This window comes from Gavia stellata, chromosome 20, assembly GCF_030936135.1.
Source record: "Gavia stellata isolate bGavSte3 chromosome 20, bGavSte3.hap2, whole genome shotgun sequence".
Classification (NCBI taxonomy): Eukaryota; Metazoa; Chordata; class Aves; order Gaviiformes; family Gaviidae; genus Gavia; species Gavia stellata.
Genome location: NC_082613.1, coordinates 11334305 through 11348049, shown reverse-complemented (window position 1 = coordinate 11348049; position 13745 = coordinate 11334305). Strand labels below are relative to the sequence as shown.

Below are 13745 nucleotides of genomic sequence, written 5' to 3'. Positions count from 1 at the left end.
TGCCAGCGGTTGGCCCTTAATTACACATACAGCTAATAAAGGGAAGGAGCGGGAAGGAGCACATTTCTTCAATTCACAAGGAGAAGCAGTGTTGTCTGAGAATCAAGGGGACTGCAAAGCATGAGATACCAAAAAACCACCCCGTATCTCAGGGGCATCAGCCCAACACACAGATCCTTAATGGCTTTTGGTGATTTGACAGATGCAGGACACAGAAAAATGAGCAGATTTATGGTTACGACTGTCCCTGGGGCTCAGAGACGTTTCTCAGGACACCGATCTTTAAATCATCATTAACAATGACGTGAGGGGGTACTGGAGAAGACAGAGTTGGACACAGCAATGCAGCGGGTAAGAGGAGAGTTTGCTGGCACTTCCTACGCAGCTCTCCCTCCCCGGAGATGCAGTGATGCTTTATTTTGATCAATCATGCACGAAGTGGGTGCAGTGACAGGGTGCTGCAGCTCCGATGGGCTGTGGGGAGCCAAGGGCTGGTTCTGTGGGGAGCTGTAACATCTTGGATGGGATCCTTGTGGAAAGACGGAAGAGCTGGACAGCTTTTGGAAGCATGGGTATTTTTTCAGAAAAGGAGGAGAAGGGTTCAGAGCTCTGGAGAAGCCCAGGTGCAGGGAGTGCATGCAAGCAGCAGAGGCTAGACCTGCTCCTAATGCCCCAAAGATCCTCCCTACTGCAGAGACAGAAGAAGAGCTCATTTGGGAATTTTAGCTTTGTCTTTTGATTTCCTCGGGATGAGGTGGGAGCTGAAAGTTTCAGGGCTCTGCTGGGCCCCTGCCAGGTGCTGAGCAGACTCTGGAGACCTCCCTTAGTGCGTGCCTGGCCCAGCACTGCTCTCCGCCGGCTGCCTGCAGTCTCGCCGTGCAGGCAGGCAGTGCTCACGGCAGCTCCCCGTCTGCAGAGCCCTGGGAAACTCATCACCACTCCCTGCAGCAGGCAGGACCCTGCTCCAGCCCTTAGGCCAGCTGGCTCCTGTGTTCCTATAAAGGTTTAAAAGAAGCTGGACGACTCACGACTGAAAGCATTAGGTGTTTATTTGCAATTTAGACATATTAAGGCCGTCTGAAAGCCAGCCGCAGCTCCCTTTGCGCAGCAGCAAAGGTCGGTCCATGCGAGGAGCAGCTGACCATGATAAATATTGGGCTTTGGTCCAAAGAGCACAGCGTCTGTGGGTCGGTGTTTTCCAGGCACGGGCTGATTTTAACTCACAATCCACTTCCTTCAGCTGAGCTGCAAGATCTGCTGTTGCAAATCATGTTGCTCCTTTCACAAGGACCGAAATGTTCAAGCTGTTCGTGGTGGGGAGCACCAAGAGCAAAAAACAAAATGCCGCTCGGGAGCCTCTGCTCCCCCCGAAACAGAGATCCCCACAGCCCCCCCCACCCTGGTGGTGGCACACAGACTGCCCTTGCCATCGAATCTTGCCTTCACAAGCCTTCAAACCAGCGTTGCCTGTCTTTTTTTTGCATGTCTAATTTTTAATAGACATGTCTAATCCCCTCGCAAGGCTGGATGCAAGAGTAAGGTGCAGCCACCCACCTGAAGATTTCAAAACTCTCCTGGGATTTGCCTGCTGAAAGCACTGGTTCCAGCTACTGCAGTCATTCATCTTGCAAAAAAAACCACCCCAACCAACAGCCTCCAAAAACTTTAAAATACCAATTTGTTGTTGTCTGCTATATGCTCTTCCAAAAGAGAGTGAGTAATGCTAAACTTCTTTTTTCTTCTGTGAAGGAGGTGGGCAGTAGAGGATAACACAGATCCTGAAGCAGCTCAGTCACCCAGGAACAGCTAACCCAGGAACTGGCACAGCTTAGTCATATATTAAAAACCTGATATTTTTATGAATATTTCCATTTCCAAAGCTCTTCCTCCTCACCCCCCCCCCCCAAAAAAAAAAAAAAATTCACCCTCTCAGCTGTCCTGCAATGCAGGTAGTTAACTACTGGTGCCCTCTCTTGAGGTGAAGGAGGGAATCCTGTCTCAAACCCATGTCCAGGGGGAGAGGGGATGCAGTGGCAGGACAAGGCATCGTTCATGCCCATCCCTCATTCGTTGAGGAGCTCAATGAGCGGCTGCGGGGCGGGCAGGGGGATGTTAACCAGCTCAGACCACTGCACTGGGGGCTGGACTGAGAAATACTTCAGGACTTGAGTAAACGCAGTGTTCATCTCTTTCCGTCTCCAGACGTACTGGAGGCAAAATGGTTGGATTAAGTAGCTTTGCTCTAAAACCTGGTGCCAGTTTTCTCTCTGATGCTGGCAGTCCTGTCTATCTCTTGTGTGAGACTGGAGCCAGCGATGCTGCAGTCACCATCTCTCTGCAAAACAGGAATCATCAAGGTGGGGGGGCTGCTCCCAAGAATAGGCCAAGCGCAAAGTGAAGTGGTGCATCCTTTGGAGGGGGTGTTGGGTACCTCAGAGCTCATCAGAAGCTTCCTCCTCACAAAGAATGATGCCTATCTTCTTCTCATCCACATGGCAAGAGGTTTTCCTCTTGAAGGTGGACCTCAGGGACTGGCTGGCTCTTTGGTGGATGGTCCTCATGCGTGACATGCAGTCTTCGTTGGTCATCACGTAGAGCAGGGGGTTGAGGGCGCTGTTGAAGCTGGCCAGGCCCCGGGTCACCTGGTAGGAAACGTAGATGTTCTTTAAAGTCTGCGTGCAGAACCCTTGGAGCTGCCAGCCTCGAGACAACAAGTTGAGGTTTCTGAAGATATGGTAGGGGAGGAAGCAGATGGAGAAGAGGACCATCACGAGAATCACCAGTCTGATGCTTCTTCTCCTGAGGCTGAGTTCCATAGTGTCATTCCTGCAGAGCACCACCACCACGTGGCAGTAGCATCCGATGATGATGAGGAACGGGATGACGAACCCAGTCACGGTGACGACCGTGGTGTACGGCAAGTAAATGCCCAGGTTCTCGTGCACCGTCGTGTCGTGGCACTGCGTACCCGTGTCGTCCATCTTGCTGAAGGCAAAATCGGGAGCTACCTGCGCGATGACCCACACCCAGACCACCACGCTGAGCCACGCTGAAGAGGTTGCCCCCTGGCACGTGCCCCGTGCCTTCAGTGGGTGCACGATGCCCAGGTAGCGGTGGACGCTGATGCAGGTGAGGAAGCCGATGCTGGCATAGAGGTTGAGGTGGAAGAGGCCCCGGGTGATCCGGCACCAGCCCTGCCCGAAGAGCCAGACTCTGCCCCGCAGGTAGTAGCTGACGAGGAAGGGCAGCGTGCTGACGTACAGCAGGTCGGCCAGGACCAGGTTGCCCACCAGCAGCCCGATGGGGTGGCGGGCGCCCCGCCGGGGCCCGGTGAAGAGGTGCCACAGCCCCAGCCCATTCCCCACCAGCCCGAGGGGGATCACCACCAGGTAGACGGCAGGCAAGAAGTGCTGGGCGAAGGTGGCATCCACAGGGCACAGGGTCCTGCTGCCGTTGCCGGGCCACGGGGCGAGAGCCTCCATGGCCATGGGGCGCGGCTGGTTGCGGCAGTGCTCGGAGGTGCCGGTGCCCAGCGAAGCAGTGCCCGTTGCCCGCGGCAGGGGTGGGGCGGCACTGGCAGCGCCGTGCCTAGAGCCGGCCCCGGCAGCGCAGTGCTCCTCGCCGCAGGCTGCGGCTGCCCTCGCCTCCCCGCTCCTGCCAGGCCCGGGCCGGGGGGTTTGGAGTGCCGGGGTCTCCCCCGGAGCGTGGGGCTCTCCCCCGGAGCGTGGGGAGGATGTGGCGAGAGCTGCCTCAGCGGAGAGCCTCGGTGTCCTGCGGCTTCCGCTGCTCCCTCGGTGACTGCCGCCAACCCACTTGAGATATTTTGAGCCGGGCGCCAGGGACACGCAGGCCCTGGGCTATTTCGGACACCCCGCGTGCCTGGAGGGAGCGGGAGGAAGGGAGCAGGGAGGCAGGAGAGGGGCTTTGCATCGGAGCGGGTGGGAGATGTCTGATGACGGGGACCAAAGCTTTCAGCCTGCTTCTGTTCTGTCCCTCTTGGGGTGAGGAGAAACCCCCCATCCCTCCAGACCAGGGGCTGGAAGCCTGCACCCCATGGGCCGCCCCTCACTTCCACTCCTGACACCCTTTCTCCTGGTCCCCACTGCTCAGGCAGTGCTGTCCATCCCGAAACGCCGGGAGCGGGGTAAGGCAGAGCCCGGCAGCTTTCCATGGGGCTCGTGCTGCCAGCCCCGCTCCAGCAGGCAGCCGGTGCCGCAGGCAGTGCCAGCGGCCGCAGGTCTGCCAGGCTGCCTGCCCCCGGCGTAGGCTGCAGTAAGCCCCGCTGCCTGCCGAACAACTGCACCTTCCCTTCAGCACGCAGCATCACCTGCTCTTGCTGCCTACATCCATATCCCTTCCCAAATATGAAAATCCTCGTGTCCCCCCCCTCTTTTGAGCGGTTTTGACCCATGCGGGGAAGAAATGCAAGACAGGCTGTGACCTTCCTCTCCTGCATTCCTTGTTGCAGGGGATGTCATGCAGAAGACACCCAGATACTGTGAGTTTGGTGCAAGAGCTAAACCTGGCAACCCCAAAGAGGACCCCCAAGGAAAGCCAGCCCCCGTTTGCATTGCTGAGCAGCTGCTGCCACATAAGCGAGGCCAGAAATAACTTTATCTCCAGGCGTAGGAGTAAACAGGCAATCAGAAGGGATAAGGTTTACCCTGGCAAGCTATAGGGAAATGACCTTGGCAAAACAACTGCAGGTGAAGGGCTGGGCCCAGGAAGGGCCACGGCCACCCGCTTTCCTGGAACTTAAGCTAGGGCAGGGGGTGGGAAGAGGCTGATATCTCATCCGCCAGCAGGGAAGGAGTGGGGGTGAGTCCTGCCGAGCCATCCTGACTGCCCTTCCCTCCTTTGGGAGCAGCCGAACATCTCTGCTGGACCATACTCGGGCATGGCAGGTTGGGGCCAGCGCAGGGAAGCCCAAGACATGGAGTGGTGGTAGCTGCTTATTGTGAGTATCAGTGTGTTGTCTCCAAAAAGCGGTTGCTGGAACAGATAAACCATGGGAAAGCTATATATGTTATTTCCTGCTTACATGATAAAATCTAGCCGCTGCAGGCGTGCCCAGAGAGGTGAAGCTTGAAAGCTGTTTCCATGGGGTGAGGATATGGCTTTTCTGAGGTTTACAGAGGCTCTGGTTGAACTGTGCTCCTGGAGTAGCAGAGGAGGGGGTCCATGGCGTTCACCCCTCAGAAAAGCAGTCCTTCATCCTGCCCTGCTCCAGCCCCATTTGCCTCCATGCATTTCAGCTGCTCCTGCAGCCTGGGGTCGGGGTGGCACTTGCAGAGCAACTTTATGCAGGTGCAGAAGTGCAGCGAGAAGAGAGGGACAATCTGGGAGCGGCCCCCTTTGTCCCAGAGCATCAACCGTTGGGGAAACTGAGGCAGAGACAGCAGCTGGCCGGGAGGGCTGCTGCAACCATGGGAAAGGTCACAAGCTGCTCTCAGCACTGTGGACAAAACTTTCTCTTTCCCCAAAATGAAGGCTTGGGGCTGCGTACCTCCTGCCATGGGAAGGGAGGAGCAGGGGAGCACTGCCCGTGCCTGGATGCAGCCCCGTGCCCTCCACATCTCCTGCTCCCTGGATGTGTTGGAGGCACACGCGCAGTGGCACAGCTCCTCTCTCGTGCCTTGCCTTGTGCGTGCTTAAGGCATTCACCTGACCCGTGATTTCACTCGCAATAGAGGTGCTACCGCCCAGCTCTGCCTGAGTATCCTGTATTGGGATGCTCCCCCCGGTTCCGCTCCGGCACGTGGCAGCGATGCTGCTGCCAGCGCATCCAGGGCAGTGCAAGAGCACGGGGCTGGGATGGCTCCTGTGGGTATCAAACACGTAGCCTGAGTGATGGGCTTTCAGGCAACCAATTCAAGGCTCTTCACCAACAGCAAAAAAAGGGCCTTGATCTACTTTTTTTTATTAAGCACTGCACTCTTGTGCTCAGGGAGGTATGTGACAATGTTTAGCTTTAATGAGAGGCTCATCCAGCCCTTTCTCAGCCAACTCCATGCCTTTAAAAATCATCAGTCATGAGAATGGCTTGGGAAAAAATTCTGATGCACGTTGTTTACTCATGCAGCAGCGCGCAGTTTCTCCTTCAGCTGCTGTGTGTGCTTGTGCTGAAATGAGCTGTGATCTGTTGCTCACCACTGATTCAGGGAATATGGTTGTCAAATCACATGCCATTTCTGTGTGCAGATGGGGCAGTATGCCTTGAGGACAGGGGTGAGTTGTTTTCTGTTTTGGGGTTTTGGTTTTTTTTATCTTTACAGGTGACCATAATCATCTGTGGATGGCAGAGTATTTATCCACTGCCCCACAAGAGCAGGCAAAGCCCAGGACATGCTGCATCAGAGGCTGCAATAAATGCGATCCTCAAATAACCACATGTTTCCAGAGTAGCAGGGCTTTAGAAGGAACAGCAAATATTGTGAGACTGGCAATCAAATTGCAAGAGTTGATTTCCCTGTATTCTTAGGGAAAAATAATTCTGATTTATTTGGATTCATTAATTCATTATTTAGATGTTTTCTGCTTAGTGAATCAGGGAGAAATGACGTTTTGCAGAAAAAAAAAGAAAATTACAGCAGAGGTGTGTAGAGTCATTTCTGTTCGAGATGAGAATTGCAGGTTGCTGCTTAAAAAGTGACCTTTTGATTTTTACCGTCACCCAGAGGTGGCTGGGCAGGATTTGGGAGGGGGTGAGAGCCCTGGCAGCACTCCCTGCCGGCAGCTCACCCGGCCTTGGTGGCTGTGTCCCAACATGCTGAAACAAGAACTGGCTTAAAAACCAGGATTTTCAGTACACAGAACATGTCTTATCCGTGTCAATTGAGGAACATTGTGGTTTTAAAGTCTACGTGAACCTTGTGTCACCGCTTTTTTGGCACGGCCATCGCAGCGGTGGAAAAAGCCAACAAAAGCTGCAGACCGGGTCACGTTCATTCTGCAATTTGCTGCCTGCCAGAGGGTCACCGTGTCCCCCGTATCAAACCGAATTAATGATTTGTATTCGGGCAGAGCACCAGATGATCACAGTAAATAATTCTCTTTGTAAGCAATGTTTTACTGCATGAGCAGTGAAATATTTTTTCCTTCTTTTTTTTTTTTTACCTGCCAACAGGTGACTGAAAAGCATCCTCGACATTCATTTTCTTTTCAGCACTTGCAGGGGCCGGAGGAGCGGGCAAGCGGCTGCCTTGGCCCTGCTGCCTTGTGCGGAGGCTTTCCCACAGGCTGGAGAGGGGAGCTCCCTCTGCCATTCAACCTCTTGGCCCTGCACCCCCAAATCTGCCCCGGTATCATGTTGGCCTGGGTCTGGAGGGCAGTCAGCTGGTGACGATGGTGACACGATGCCAGGGAAGTCCTGGTGCGGGGTGAGCGGAGGAGGTGTGGGGCTGGAGGGAGGAGGCATGAGTTACAGGGGGAGAATTTGGGCTTTGGTTTCTGGAAGGCTGAGGAGAGGCATGGCCTGGACTGTGCCTGGGGCTGCGCACCCGGCAGTAATGCTGCCAGCGCTGTGCCGTGCTCTCCCGCACATCCCAGCGGTGAGTAGAGACCCGGGTACCGCTATTGCCAGGGTCAGTCCCATCAGCAGAGTGGATGGAGCTCACGGCTGGATAAAAGCAAGGGGGCAGAATTTAATCCGAGATATAATATACTGGTATAATAATGGTTTCAATGCTTTGATTCACATTTTTTTTTATTTTTTATTTTCTTATTCTAAGCAGCCTGAATTGAGGTGTGTCCAAGCTGCCCCATCCTGCGTCAGGCCTTTCCTGCAGCAGCCGAGCTGGCCGAGAGCAGCAGGGCTCCCGAGAGCTCACCAGAGCCGGGCTTACCCCGCACAGACAGGCCCAGACAAGCTCCACACCTAGACGAGCACATCTTTATTTTCAGTTCCACAAATACAGATCTAAACTGTCCAGATCTCACCTGGACATGTCACCTAAACTGCTACTCTTTTCCAATTGCCCTTCTTGCCCTGCCGTGGGACGTGCGTTCCCTCTGCACACTTGTGCGAGGCCGTTAGAGGGCATTTGGGTTTCATTTTTCAATCACCCGGAAGGATTATTGCTGTGAGAAAGTAAAGGCAGAGCTGCCGAGCAGCTCTCCTGCGCCGACTCTTGAATAGCTGGAGCAACTCCAGCCCGTTGGGAGACGGCCCGACTCATCTTTGCGATTTGTTTTCTCTTTTTCCTGCTTTTCTTTTGGCCTCAGCTCGCGGGGTATGTGCTTGGATGGCAGGCGGTATGTCTGGTGCTGCGGAGCGGTGTCTCCTGCGTCTGAGCTCCTCGCTCACCGAAGCCCTGCCAAACCGCCAGCGCTTTGGAGAGGAGGAGGCCAGGCGGAGCAGGAAGGTTCGTGTTTATTCTGGATAGATGCGGGGAAGGTGAATTACAGCTGCCATCAGGAGGACACCTCTGCCCATGCCCAGGAAGGTGACTGCTCGCTTGCGGGTGGGTATCGTGGGATGGCTGAGCTTGTGCACGGTTGAGCTGCGCAGCCTGGCGCGGCGGTGACCTGTGGAGCACGGCCCCATGTGCCTACTCCTCTCCCGGCGGACTGGGGTGCAAGGGGTCCCCCCGGAGTTGTGGGTGTCCCAGTGCTGGAGGTCCTCTACCTCGCAGCCCCCGCAGAGCTGTGTGCGTGACATGGCAGAGGAGCAGCATCACCTCTCCAAAAGCCCCACCGATCCACGAAAGCACCAATTCCTGGTTTCTCGGACGGGTTCATGCTCGTGGCGGGGTTTCCCCATTTCCCATTTCATTCAGCCTAAGAAACTCAGGGATGCTGCCCAGTAACCCTGCCTGGGGCAGCGGAGTGCACAGAAGGGGCAGGTGCTGCGTGACATGGGGATCTTGTTCTCTACTTCCACCCTCCTTTGCAGCCAAAGTCCATCAGTTCTTCCCCAGTTTCCCTAGGGATGTGTCTTCCATCTCCACCGAAACCACAGTGCCGTGGGCTTGTGCCAGACTCTTTGCCGGGACGAGGCGGCTCCAGGATGCGACCAGGGTGGGCACAGCTACAAACGAGCTCCATTTCCCCTCTGGAAAGGCAGAGCGGAGAGTGACGGAGAGATGGGGCAGGGTGGTGGCATGTCCCCCATGTCTAGGGAGCACGGACATGTGGCAGTGCAGATGCCTGGCCCTGGAAAGCACCGGCTGCATGCAAGCAAGGCAGTTTTGCACCATGTCTGCACTGGGGCTGTGCCAGGCTAACTAAAGGGGTGGCAGAGCCCTGCCTCTCAGCTGTACCCAGGGAGCCAGGCAGGAGCTGCAGATGCATCTCCAGCCATAGGGGCAGGTCGAGCCCACCTGTGTGGCTCAGGGTTACATGGGATCCACGGTGCCCTTGGATTCAGACATCAAGAGACCTTGAAATTCTGGTCTGCACCTGCCATCAGCTGTTTTGCAAGTGCAGTTTCAGGAGACAGTTTATCTGTCCCTGAGACACAGTCAGCTCATGGCTGGGGAGGGGTGATGGGGTGCCCATGGGTAATTGGGTGTGCCATGGCTTGTGTTGCCTGGCATTTCCCTTTCTTGGTCAAACCTTTTGCCCAGAGGTGCCCACTTCACCGAGGCACTCACTTACCGCCGGGGATGCTGCCAGCAGAGCCGGGCAGGGTCTAGCCATGCAGAGCCGCCTCTGAGTCTCCAGCCTGCAGTATCGGTTCTGGTTGGAGACGCGGGTAGAAAAGCCCACACCACAGGTGGCCGAGCAGGCGCTCCACTCCGTGCCCCACTCCTGGCAGGGGTACGGCAGCAGCGGGGATGCTGCCCTGGGGGCTGGATGAAAAGAGATGAGGGGAAAAGTGTGGTTGGAGCCAGGCGCTGTGCAGCGTGCCCTCCAGGTGCTGCGGGCACAGTCCTGCATGGCGGGGAAATGAGGTGTATCCTGTTGATGTTCACGGTCTGGGGTGAAGGGACCAACCCCAGAGACCTGCTTGGGCATCCCCTCGCTGGCATGTCCTGCATCTTACCTGCCCCAGCATCCCGGAGGAGATGCCGGTCCCGGGCTTCGCAGATCCACTCTGGGCAGCACTTCCCTGGGACCTCCACGCGCCGTGGGTAGGGGCAGTCTGGGGTGGGCAGCCGGACGTCTTCCTGGCAGAGGGGGACGCAGGTGAAGCCCCCGTCCAGGCAGCGGCACTGGAGTTTGCAGCTGGGCTGGAAAACCTCTCCGTCTCGATAGACCCGTCCGTTCACCTCGCAGCCCTCCTCGCTGTCTTCAACTGCAAGCAACAGCCGGGGAGCCCGTTAGGGACAAAGCAACGGTGAGATGTGGATGGCAGAGGGGACTGCTGGGCGGAACCGTGGGCCTGGCAGGAAGGGACTGAGAGGCGTGGGGGGCAGACATGGATTTGTAGCCCAACCTCCTCCTCTTCCCTACCTCCTCTCCTCACCTCTGTGTTTTCAAAGCAGCAGCTCACCAGTTGGTGAGGGACCTACTGCCCTTTGTCTCTGACCCTGCCTTTCAGGATTTTCAGGCTAGAAAAGGTTTCTGTGAAATTTCTCTGCAGGACCCCCAGGCTCCAGCCCCAACAGGGTGACTGCAGCATCCTCGGGACCCCTGTGTCCACCCCCACTCAAACCACCCTGAAACCCCAGTTGGCAAACGGCACGAGAGCTGGCTGGAGCTGCTGCACAGCCCTGCAGCCAAGCTGCGTGCATCAGCATCAGCCTCGGCAAAGCCGCTTTCAGAGCCTTAACAGCTTCCCTGAAAGTGCTGCAGGATGCCTGGAGCTGGCTGGGGCCCTGGCCGGGGCTGGGGTGCGTGCTGGGCTGGGGGCACAGGGGCATCCCCGGGGGCAGCGGGCACCCCTGTGCTCACAGTTGCAGGTGGCTCCTGTCCCTGCGGGTGCCGTGCTGTAGTCGCAGACAAGGCCCTGGCTCTGGTCGCAGACGTGGAGGAAGTCGCAGGGCTCTCCCAGGCGCCGAGCGCAGATCTTGCAGCAGCCGCAGCCGTCCAGGACCAGGGGGGACCCGCGGGGGCAGCGGGGTGGCACCCAGGGGCAGTAGCATGGTCTCCGGCACAGCTGGGCACACACCTGTGGAGGCAAAGCCATCGCTGACTCAATACAGGTTGTTTTTTGGCTAATGGTGGCTATTTGACTGGGACAGCCAGGTAATTCTCTCTCAGTCATGGGGCCAGATCTTCAGTGAAGGGAGGCTCTGAAAATCCATGGGAGTACAGCGAAGCAGCCTGGAAAGCTGTTGTCCTTTAAAGGTACAACACGATGGGCACCCTTGGAAACCAGGGAGAATTGGGGATGCTTAGCACTCCGCGGGATGGGAACTTAAACGCACCACTGCTCTGAATACAAAGGAGGAGGATGGAGCTGCAAAGCGAACATCCCAGGCAGCGGTGGTCATTTAACGGGGCTGGCAGCCCCGGAGGCAGCCGCATGCTGCCCTAAGCAGCCCTAAGCAGGGAGGGGAAAGCAGCCTGCCCTGTGCCTGCTGCTGGGGCAGCGGGTTGTGCCCAGCTGGAGATGGGGCTTTGCAGGGGCTGAGTGCATATGCTGAGGGCACAGCACCTCATTCCAAACAGTCTTAACAGCTCTCATTCATGCCAAGAAACAGGGCATCGCATTGGCAGGGGGGGAAACTGAAGCCAAAGGAACCTCACTGCTTTCCTTCCCGGTCCAGCTGCCTCCTTTGCCTCTCCCTGGCTGCAGCATCTCAGCCTGGCCCGGCACGCTGGGCGAGGAGCCCTGAGATAGACACGTTTTTGAGGACTGGGAGCTACACTTCCCCTCCCAGCTAGAGCGAGCAATTACTTCGGCAGGGCTGTGCACCGCAGTCGTTTGCCTGCTCAGCCGGTTGTTTGCCAGTGCTGTGCCTGCAGGAGTTCACCCGGGCAGGTGGGTGTTTATATCCACAGCTCATTCTGCTTGCACAATTACCTTGGCACAAACAGCTTTTGCAGGCAGCGCTCGTGCTCCCGTCATGTCGTATCTGACAGGGCTGTTGTGTATAGGGCCTGAAGCCAAGTGATTTGGCTCTGCAGTTTGGAAGCGCATTCTCTGCCAGTACTGGCCTAACAGTGTGTGCACGTGCGAGCCCCACAGAGCAGCTCGGAGCCGTGCTCCGCAGCCCTGCCGCTCTGCCTGCCGCACGTGCAACGCAGGCAGCAGTTCAGCAAATGTGCAACCAAAAAATTCATCCCTGTGCTGGTCCAGACGCTGGTGTGTCTGCTGAGACGGCTGAGAGGTTGATGGGTTCAGCTGGACCATGTGGATTTTAGATACCATTTTTCTTTCTCTTTTAGTTTCTCTCAGTAGCATCAGGTCTGACACGACCAGTTAGACAGAGAAAGTGGGTACTGGTGTGTTACCTGTTCCCCATTTGCAGCAGTTCAGATGTTTTTTATGGGCCTGTAGAAATGTCAGTGCAGGAGATAAAATACATCCGAAATGGGCTGGGCAATCTGGGTCTTGTTCTAGATTTATCAATGAGCAGCATTATTAGTGTGGCAGAAACCAGGGAGAGACTCGTGGCAGGGACTGAAGGACTGGCTGTGGTGGCCAGGTTTGGGCTGGAGGCACGAGGGCCTTTGGTGATTCTCCAGGCACTCGTGAGCGCCTGGAGCAGGAGTCATTTCTCCATCACAGCTTATCCAGGCAGCCAAGGGCATTTTTCATCTTTCAGGAGGCTGCTATTACAAATCAATGTTTTAGAAAAATTAGCCAAGCCAACTCCATTAATTCATTTCCCCCTGCTCCTTGTAATTAACTTGTCTTTAGATGACAATGTGGCTCCTATCAGAGATCTTAACTGTCTGGGAAAGGAGTCAAATAGGCACAACGCTGCCACCACGTCCCCGCTTGCAGAAGCTCTGCCTTGGGATTCAAGCAGCAATTAGAAGAACTTGGAGCTGAGATACCCCAAACTTTTCAACTTTCCTGTTCTCTGCACAGGCAACTATTTTCACACAGAGTCCAAGAGGAAAAAAAAAATCACTACAATAACCCAAATTCTGTCGGAGGCGTTGGCTTTGCATGAGCATCCCGGGGAGGGGGGAGAGCTGAGTAATGCCGAGTCTGGTGCTCGCTGCTTGGCCCGCTGCCTCGGGAGCCTGGGCAGGGACCAAGGAGTCTGCAGGAGCCACTACTGCCGAGCTGCCGCTCGCTCGCTCGCAGGGACGCATACCACAGCCCCGGCTGCGGGAGAGCTGCAGGGATGGGGCGAGCAAACAGAGCGCATTGCTGTCATTCCAGTGTGCTCCATGGACTCGCACAACAGATGCCTTTGGCCCATGGACGGTAAGACCCTGCTGCTTAATTGCAAATGCTTCTCCCAAGCATAGCTCTGCCCCTGTGGGACTGCATAAATACAGCCTGTCTGCCAGCCAGCGTTAGCCATTGGGCTGGTTGTAACACCCCAGTCCTCCCTGCATCTCACTTTGCAAGAACCGTGTGCTTCCCCGACTAAGGCTAAAGCTGCCCCAGGGCCCCGTCTCCCTTACCTTGGAGAGGATGCAGAGGAGGGAGAGGAAAAGGAGCTGCTTCTCCAGCTGGAGCCTCATGCTGCTCTCCCCTCCGCCACTTCAGCACATCACCCCCCAGGCAGTTTGGAGGCAGCGGCGTGTTCGCAGGTTTTAAAGCCCCAAGTAGGTCCTGCTGGTGTTTATACTCTCCCCGCTCTGATGTCACTCACAGGCTCCAATATAAACATGAGTAGGTTTGGACAAGCCTCAACATTTTTTTTTTCCTTTTTTTTTTTTCCAGCCCACATTCC

At 56.1% G+C, this 13745-nt stretch overlaps 2 protein-coding genes across 2 annotated transcripts; both read right to left on the bottom strand.

The window, feature by feature from the left end:
• Nucleotides 1-2351: 2351 nt before the first annotated feature.
• On the bottom strand, nt 2352-3488 carry LOC132318766 (P2Y purinoceptor 1-like). The gene has a single exon (XM_059827338.1). It carries the CDS (start codon nt 3486-3488, stop codon nt 2433-2435), a length of 1056 nt encoding a protein of 351 aa, XP_059683321.1. The 3' UTR covers nt 2352-2432.
• A 5540-nt stretch (nt 3489-9028) lies between these two features.
• CCN5 (cellular communication network factor 5) lies at nt 9029-13533 on the bottom strand. The gene is made up of 5 exons (XM_059827352.1): nt 13474-13533; nt 10837-11053; nt 9986-10237; nt 9598-9791; nt 9029-9052 (listed from the first exon to the last, which is right to left on the bottom strand). The coding sequence occupies exons 1-5, from the start codon at nt 13531-13533 to the stop codon at nt 9029-9031; spliced, it is 747 nt and encodes a 248-aa protein (XP_059683335.1).
• Between the last annotated feature and the right edge of the window lie 212 nt (nt 13534-13745).